Source organism: Phaethon lepturus, unplaced genomic scaffold, assembly GCF_000687285.1.
Source record: "Phaethon lepturus isolate BGI_N335 unplaced genomic scaffold, ASM68728v1 scaffold20123, whole genome shotgun sequence".
Taxonomy (NCBI): Eukaryota; Metazoa; Chordata; class Aves; order Phaethontiformes; family Phaethontidae; genus Phaethon; species Phaethon lepturus.
Genome location: NW_010527466.1, coordinates 59,772 through 68,329, shown reverse-complemented (window position 1 = coordinate 68,329; position 8,558 = coordinate 59,772). Strand labels below are relative to the sequence as shown.

The window sequence follows — 8,558 nt, the reverse complement described above, 5'->3', positions numbered from 1 at the left end:
TCTACAGCTTTCTTCTGTTGCTGCATAAATCATGCTCAGGGCAAGTATTTAAATGAAACAAACTCGGAGCTTGAACTGTGGTTTATTATGCTTCCCTCCAGACTTAGTTTTGAGAGGACTTCTGTAAACAGGACATGGAAATATAGCTATAAAAGTAGAGCTTAAAAAGAATACAAAAATGTAGGTAAAAAAAGTAGGTAAAATTTTGTCATCCAGGTCAAAACGGGCAGGGCCATTTAGATATTTAACTTTTGTAGGTGGTAGGTGCTTTATGCACACCTCTTAGTTCTGCAAATATAAGTGACCTGTAAGAAGGTTATATGTGACTTTACTGGAAGCTGTGCCTTTTTCCTTACGTAGGTGGCAGGTGGAATTTATATATAATATCTTATTTTCCTGTCTTAAAAACAGTGATCCTGTGTAATTGGCGCCTCGCTGGTGTCCAGTGGGCAGAGTGCTTTTTGGGAATGGGTAACCCTTGATTGCTTCATTCCCAGTGTTGCTCACCTGCTTACGTTAGCCAGGTGTTAACGAACTCGAGCAAGTTTGATGGACTGAAATCCCTGCCTGCCCTGACAGCTCGGCTTTCACTCTCTGCCTCTTAGTGTCGCATCGCAGAAGCTCTGCTGTCTTTTGTGTCTCGTCTTGGGGCGTGAAGAACACATCTTGTTTTTTCAGTGACATACAGTGCTGTTTGAAACAAACAAAACCAAACCAACCTAAGTTCTCACTCTGCAGATTTTTTTTCTTATATTGTAGCAATGCTGATCTTAAATGAACTGCCTGTAGGTTTTCTGGCAGCCCTCCTTCCTAGAGCTTGAGCCCAGCAGTGCTTTAGTTAGTTAATGCTCATGAGCAAAGTCAGAGAGCTGGTTGCTCCTACTGTATGGATGAGGAATAGGTATGGAGTGGCTAAACATCTTGTTTAATTTTATATTTTACCTGTGGTAGATCTGGGTTTAGTTGCCTTGTCTAGCCCAAGTTGCTGGGCATCCTCTCCCAAAGAGCTCTGGGGGAAGATGAGCTTAGGAGTGAAGCTGTTCTCAAAGAGGATCGATCCTCTTTGCAGCTGGCTTATATGGAGTGTGTTGCTAACTGTGTGCAGATTTGGGGGGGAAAAAAAAAAGATGCTGTTATCTATTTGAGGAATTTGTTGAATACAGATAACTCCTCTGAGACTTCTTGCTGTGTTCCTAATGACTGTTGAGTGTCCCAGGGAAAATACCCCAATTAAAGGAGCTTTTGCCTTATCTAAATCATATGTGGTATGTCTTAAACGGCTTAGTATTAAAAAAAAAAAAAATCACCTTGGTAGCTACACTTTCTCCCCCTTTAATGTTAGTTTTTTGAAGAGGCACAAATCCCTGGACAGTACGCGTGTCTTTGGACCCAAGCATTTATAGAAGCCACGCTTCTAACGTGCTGGGGCTAAGCTATGAGTGACTCATTAGCCAGATGGAGCTATAATTTATTTCTGTCCTCTCAAGTAAGCTAATCCCCTGGACCTAAGCTGAATGAATATCCTGTGAAATGTGGTGTCTGTGCAGGGTGAAACTTGAGCTTCAAGTGCAAAAAGGGAAGGGTGTGTTAAAGACCCAGGGCAATGTTAACTAGCAGAGGAAGTCAGGTGCAAGCAATAGGACTGCTCTGGAGTTCAGAAATAGTTATTTTCTGTGGCATGGGCTCTGTTTAGGGAAACAAAAGTGCAATTCTTTTGTTAAACCCGGGATGGGAACAGTAACCGAGTCTGTGTGCGGGCTGGGACAGATGCGGTCTGTTCCCCTTTTTCAGAATGACTAAAGAGATGTTGTGAGTTCTTGAATTTACGAAGGAGACGGGAGCGTGTCTGCAAGTGGGGAGCCTGGCACGGGCACTGGGCAGCCGGGCGCTGAGAAACGTGCCTGATAAATACCAGGTTAAATATCACATAGGGATGAAAAGTGAGTATTTAACCAAATACCCTGAAATTTAGAAGTAGCTGAAGTCCCTGTGCCTCTTGTTAGCAGTAGCGAGGGGGTGTGTACGTGCAATTTCTGCCGCGTGTGCCTTGCCTGGGGGTTGGAGCTTTGAGTGGGTAGGGAGCTGGTGCAGCCGCCCCGGAAAGCAGTCCGAGGGAGGGCTGGGAGGGATAAGTTCCCTTGCCAGCACTTCTAGGGGGGAGAAGCAGTATTTTTGTGAGGGTGTCTCATGTTTCCATGAGCTAACAGGAATGGGAGGGATGGTAAAACTAAATCCTGAGCAGCAGTTAAGTATGTGAAGGTGTTTTAAAGTTACTATAGCATTTGCTTTTTTTCTGGTTTAATAGAAGGAGCTTTTTGTCCTGTTTCTCTTTGTACGGCATAGGATTTTTTCCCCCTATAGATTGCTTCTGTTTTTTCCTAGACTGCTTGTCAATGTAATACAGAAGTGTAAATGGGAATGGAGAAACTTGTCCTCAGCAATCAACAATTACTAAACAACTGGAAACTCTGTGAGCCAAAAGACTGCCTATTTACCCCATGGCAAGGATGCCACTTTTTATAAAGATGCCTTGACAAGGGGCGGATGGTGAAGGATGTCATTTTGTCATTCTGCATACAAGCCAGCAGCAATGGTATCCTTCTGAAGTGATTTTTAAATGCCCTTGCTCATGCTGGGCTGAGATTGGAAATTAGTGTATTGCCATCAGAGCAGAGCTTTTGTTCACCTTTCCTGGGTGTGCTTAATTAATTTTAGTTACATCCTGAGGCTTCTACTTTTTTTTTCTTTTTGAACCCTGCTTCCATGCGCAAGGCTGGATTTGTGTATGTGAAATTTCCTGCTGTACTTTGGGGATCAAATTTGTGCGCGTCTTTATCACAGTGTTTGGGGTGGAAGTGTTCATTGGCTCATGCTCCGCTTTGCCCTGATGAGTGAGAGGAGGACAGGAGCAGGAGCTGAGTCTGTGGAGGCTCTGAGACTCATCACTGCAGTGATGCGCTCCAGATCCGGCGTGGAGTGCAAAGGATCCCATTACACAAGCGGAGGGAAGTGCAGGGAGGGGAGAGCAGGGTGGTGGACGGAGGCTTGGCAGAGCTTGCATTGCTCAGCCAGCTCTGAGATCAGACCTCATCTAGTCCAGTACATATTCCCCCCTCGGACTACCTGTTACAATTATGTATTTATGGCTGCTCTTGAAGCAGCTGAAGCTTTTAAATGTGCCTAGCCTCTCTCGTCTCAAAGGAGCAATCATTTTCTGTTTATACTTGGTCCTGCCTTGATACCACCATGCCTCCTGACATTTGATGTCTCCAACCTTTACAATGTGTGTCTTGCTGAGCGTGTGATCTGACCTGAGCATCTGATGTCGGGTGCTGGGAAATGTGTAGGGATGGCTGCAGGGTGTGATCGTCCTGGCTTGGCTGAAGCAATCGGATGAATTTATGGCCAGTTGCATGCTTTCATATCAGCAAGGCAGAGGTGGGTTGTTCTGTGCTCTTTGTGGTTAGGTACTGTAATTGATGCAGTAATGTATTGAAATGATTGACTTAATTACACTTGTGAAAAATCTGCTTAATTACATATTTACTTTGGGGATTAGTTTTTCCCGTAAGCATTCAATATTGACTTTGGCCAAGACAAATTTTCAAGATCTACTTCCTTCAAGAGTTGACTAATATTAGATCACTTAGTTCAGGAAGCTGGTTTTATCAAGTAGCTGTAACTAATCATTTTGAAAGCTCCAGCTTAGTTTCAAGCATCTGTGCTTTTTCTCCCCCGAAGACAAGCTATTCCTCCCATCTCTCAGTCCTTCTGAAATTTTCTGTGCTGGATGTAATTCTGGACCCAAGCCTTTTTGTTGAGCTGTGTACACGCATAAAATGAGTACATACTGGGAAGAGACTTAAATGTTAAGACAACTGATGAATAATTAGTGTATTGAAATGTTAGTCTTTTATTTGGATAACTTAATAGGCAAATTAGTGTTCCCACTCCTTGCTTTCTGTGCTGCTCAATGCGCTGTACAAATATATTATCACAGTAACTCCTCTCTGTCCAGAAACTATTACGTATAATAACTCTTCCCTCTTGAGCCAGAGCCAGACTCCAAACCAAGCTCTTGCCAGTGTGGCAGGACGGCAAACGAGTTTACGATAGCAGCCTCCAGCACAGCCAGGAGTTGAGGTAAAACAACCTTGCATATAATACTGTCAGGTATTTAAAGAGTAATCCTCTGTCTGTGCAGAAGCAAGGAGAGCCTGTCTTCTCTCTGCAACTTCTACATGGACTTTTTTCCCTGTGCCCTCAGTAGGCACATCTATTTTCTTTTTCTAAGTGGCAACAGAAATATGTTAAAGCAATATTGCTTTAAGGTGTGGGGCAGCTTCCCCTACTCTTTTGGGGTCATCTTGTTTATGACTAAGCCTGTGCGAAGCCCTCATCCTCAGCTTGGTTGAGGAGAAGCGGAAGGGCAAACTCACAGTACAAGCTTCCCCAAGTGTTGTTGGGGGCCTTTGCAGGCGTTGGTGGTGTTGGGGGCTGCTTCAGTTGGGCAGTGGCTGCAGAGAAGGTGACAAAGATTGAGACATGCAACCTGTGTTAGATCCCTTCCCTCCCAAGGGAATGGGTCTCCCAGGGAACAGTTGAGTTGAAGAGTTGTCTTTTCTTTTGTGGAAGAAAAGGTAGTTGAAGCACATGCTTTTAGTGGTGGTCTTTAAACTGAGTTGGTGAATCAGGAATTGTGCTTGCTTAATTACAGTTTTGATTGTGTGTTTTCGATGGTTGGTGCTTTTTTTCCCCTCCTTTGGAACAAACAGTCTGGAGAGGATTTGGATTCTTCCTGCAGAAATCCAGGTCTGTTCATAGTGATCAATTTTGAAATGGGAAAATCTGGCTTGTCTTGACCCTGAAGTTAGGTTTTTAGCTTAATTCTGACTTAACTCTGTGGTTCCTGCTTTTTAAAAATAAAAAAAAAAAATAATGCTTGGGGCGTTAAGTAGTGTTTTCAGCAAGTTATCCTGGAGTCATCTGGTCTGTTAGTGCCCTGGAAGCTGTATACAGTTACATGCACAAAATAAGTAACAGATTTCCCTGTCTTCCTATAAATGTGTGGAATTTTCATGAGTTTAAAGCTGGGTTTTAGACTTCAGAAAGCAGTTTTGAAAATACCCGATTCTTTATGGTTGACTAAAATTTAAGGCGCTCTCCCTTCTTCCCCTCACTCCACTTTTGAAGCTGTCATAAATCTGGGGACAAAAGGAAGTTGAAATTTAACTCCCACTTGCCAAGATAAAAATCTTAATTCGTTATGTTTGATTTATGGACACCCACTCCTTCCCACCCCCCCCAAAGTGTTGCTTTGCATGTACTGGTCCTTATTTCACAGCCTCTGAAAGTGCTGTCTCATGTATTTCTGAAATCAAAAGCTTTAACTTTATGAAATTCACTTGGGAGCAGAGAATGAATAAGATTAAGAAAAGTAAGGAGAGAGAACTGCTCTCTTCTAAGATGAGCAGTGTTGCAAACTGCAGTTTCTTTCTGTCTCGGTTAACAACTTTGAAGCAAATGGTAAATGATGCTAGAAGTTGTTCCATGATTGATACAGTTTGGTAATTTTATGATAACCTATTGTAAGGCTTCTCTAAAACCATGACAAAGCTTCTTTTTATTATTATAATTGGTGGGGGAAGTAATACCAAGGAAAACCTGTTCAAAACCTGATTTTTATTTCCTTTTCTTTTTTCTTACAGGTTTTTTGAATATAGCTAAGAAAAAGCACAATGGAGTTTTATGAGTCTACCTACTTTATCATCCTCATTCCTTCTGTGGTTATTACAGTAATCTTCCTCTTCTTCTGGCTTTTCATGAAAGAAACTTTATATGATGAAGTCCTTGCAAAACAGAAAAGGGACCTAAAGTTTCCACCTACCAAGACTGATAAAAAGAAAACTGAGAAGAAGAAGAACAAGAAGAAAGAAGCTCAGAACGGGAACATCCATGAATCTGACTCTGAAAGTGCACCTCGGGACTTTAAGCTCTCTGATGCCCTGAGTACGGATGAAGAGCACGTCGCTCCTGTTCCCTTGAGCGTGACTGAAGCACCTACTGGCATTAGAGAACGGAAGAAGAAGGAGAAGAAGCATAAGGCTGTTCAAGATGATCATGTAACTAAGGAGTCAGAAGGATCCAAGTCTTCAGGCAAGAAAGTAGAACCAGTCCCTGTTACAAAACAGCCCACTCCACCATCTGAATCAGCAGCATCTAAGAAGAAGCCTGGGCAGAAGAAGCAGAAAAATGGAATGGGTATCTGATGTTGCATATGCTTCTTGCACAGAACGCCAAAACAGTGTTCTGCTTTTTGCAAGGCCACAGAGTGTCTCTCTCACAACTGTTCTGCCTGATCTCTGTGGGGCAAAGCTCACTTCTAACCTTTTCCTTTTAACAAGCTATTGCATTTTTCTCCCTCTTTTCATCTGGCGGCAATGCTCTGGTTTTCCTTCTCCTGTCCTTGCTTTCTTCTACTAAAGGTTGTTGCGTGAAACAGAATATCTCTGCTTTGCTCTGTAGTTTGGCTACTTTACTCTCAAGCTGTCAAAACTTTGATTACCTAAAAGAAGTCATTAGTTGTTTGCTGTGTGCATTCTAATGTCCAGCTATGAAAAAGTGGAGTCCTAAGAGTGGTTGCTCTGGTAACAAAGGGCATCTAGGGAAACTTCATAGTAGACTGTATAAAACAAATCACTGTTTAAATGCAGGCTTAATGTATAAACAGCTGTTTGGTGGCTGATTCATGGAAAGAAGCACTTACAGCTGCTTCCCACCTGCTATACCTCTATTAATTGAACGGAACTGATGGTAAAAGAAAACTGGTCCAGCCACTATAACTGAAACGTCCAACCTAGAACAGACCGAAAACTGTAGTCAATCGCCTGTGACTGTCTTGGCCATATCCTCAGCAGAAGTTCATCTGTCTCAGTGTCTGACTATGACAGTTTCAGAAATAAGTGAGAATCAAAATATTTGCAGATCACTCTCTTGAGATGCAGGTATAACAGGTTTGCTACAGGGAGTGAGGGGAAAAAAACAGCATTGCTGCTGGATGTGGTGGATTTTTTTTATTCTTTTGAAAAAAGGGAGAAAACACCCACCCACTACCAACAACAACAAAAAAATCAAATCTTGGCTGTGGGTGTTCTCTGAAAATCTCTGTGGCATGGTTCAAATGTGGTCTGCAAGCACTGTTCTGAGGGCAGCCACAACTAACTCTTATCCTTGATTGCAGGAGCTAACACCATAACCCCATATTGTGTGTCAGCTCTGACAAGAATATTATATAGCACTGGCTGTCCAAAAAGATAAAAAATTTCTTACTTGAGACAACTTTTAAGAAGAGCAGTTCCCTAATGTGAAACACTTTTATTTTCTGCTTCTCACAGTCCCAGTAGCTATTGGGGGTGTGTGTTTAAAGTGCCTAAGTGGGTTCATGGAGTGGGGTGGGGAATACTTCTTGCAAATAAGAAACTAATGTGGGTAACATGCTGTCTGCTTTGTTGCAGTAAAACCTGGATTGGATTTGTTAAACCATTTCTTGCATTACTGTATGTTCTGCTTGCAGATAAGATTCCTGTCTGTCAAAACACTAGGTGCTGTGGCTCTTGACTCAACTAAACCTTTCTATTACTTTGGGGTCTCATCTGGTACGGGAAGCATATGTGTTTGTGTGTACATATATATATACAGATAACTTCATGTTCTGATATTAAAATACGTGAGTTTCTTTTTTCTGGGAGTGGACGTTGGTAGTTGTTACAGATTTGCTGATTTAAAAGTAGTGGTGAGAATATACAGAAGAGCATATTGTCTTAATTGTCTGTTACAGATGATCAAGATACTAAGACTGATTCTGCTGTACCTCCTGCCAAAAAGCAAGACCCAGTGCTGCTCCACCAGGAGATAAAGCAAGAAAATGTATCGGGAAAGAAGAAGGTCTCTGCAAAGAAGCAGAAAGTTGATAATGGTGAGAATACAGACTGACTTAGTTCAGATAAACCTGACTGTTAAACCTGTTTGCCATCCATACTTTAGTTTCCCTTCCTTTGGAAAAGAAAGTTGTAGAAGAGTAACTCTTTTAATTTGAAAAAGCAGGAGTTCCAGGTAGGAAAGATTGTTTAGCCTGAGATACTGTTTAATTTTATGAACATCTGGTATCACTGAACATGGGAAGATGCTGTGAACCTTTCTGAGCGCTCTTGGATCCAATGCTTGAATTGAGGAGTAATCTGTTGACTTAAAAGCCTGCTCAGCTTATATTCTAAGTTGCTGTGAGCAAGACGTGTCTGGAACTGCTGCAGTCATCTGCCCCGAACAAGACTGCAGTTTTTCTAGCCGGTCGCTTTGACCACGTTTTTCTCTTATTGTCCTTTTGTAAGCTAGCTGTTGCTCCAACATAAACTGTTCATCTTTGTTGTCAAGGCCATTACTGTTTGTCATCCCTCATTCTCTGCCAAGATGCTGTTTCTTGTCTCCTCTTGGCTCAGTGTGCCTCTGCGTTTGTGTTTGGTGTGGTGTTTGTTGGTGTGTCGTTTTTTGGGTTTTTTTTT

General features: G+C 42.2%; 1 protein-coding gene across 1 annotated transcript in view; it reads left to right on the top strand.

Annotated features, from left to right (window-relative positions):
* Window positions 1-5,738: 5,738 nt before the first annotated feature.
* The window catches only part of KTN1 (kinectin 1 (kinesin receptor)), a 53,992-nt gene continuing 51,172 nt past the window's right edge, over window positions 5,739-8,558 (top strand). The window contains exons 1-2 of the mRNA XM_010283392.1: window positions 5,739-6,261; window positions 7,838-7,975. Of these exons, the coding sequence (XP_010281694.1) occupies window positions 5,739-6,261; window positions 7,838-7,975 (661 nt within the window). The remainder of the gene's footprint in view (window positions 6,262-7,837; window positions 7,976-8,558) is intronic.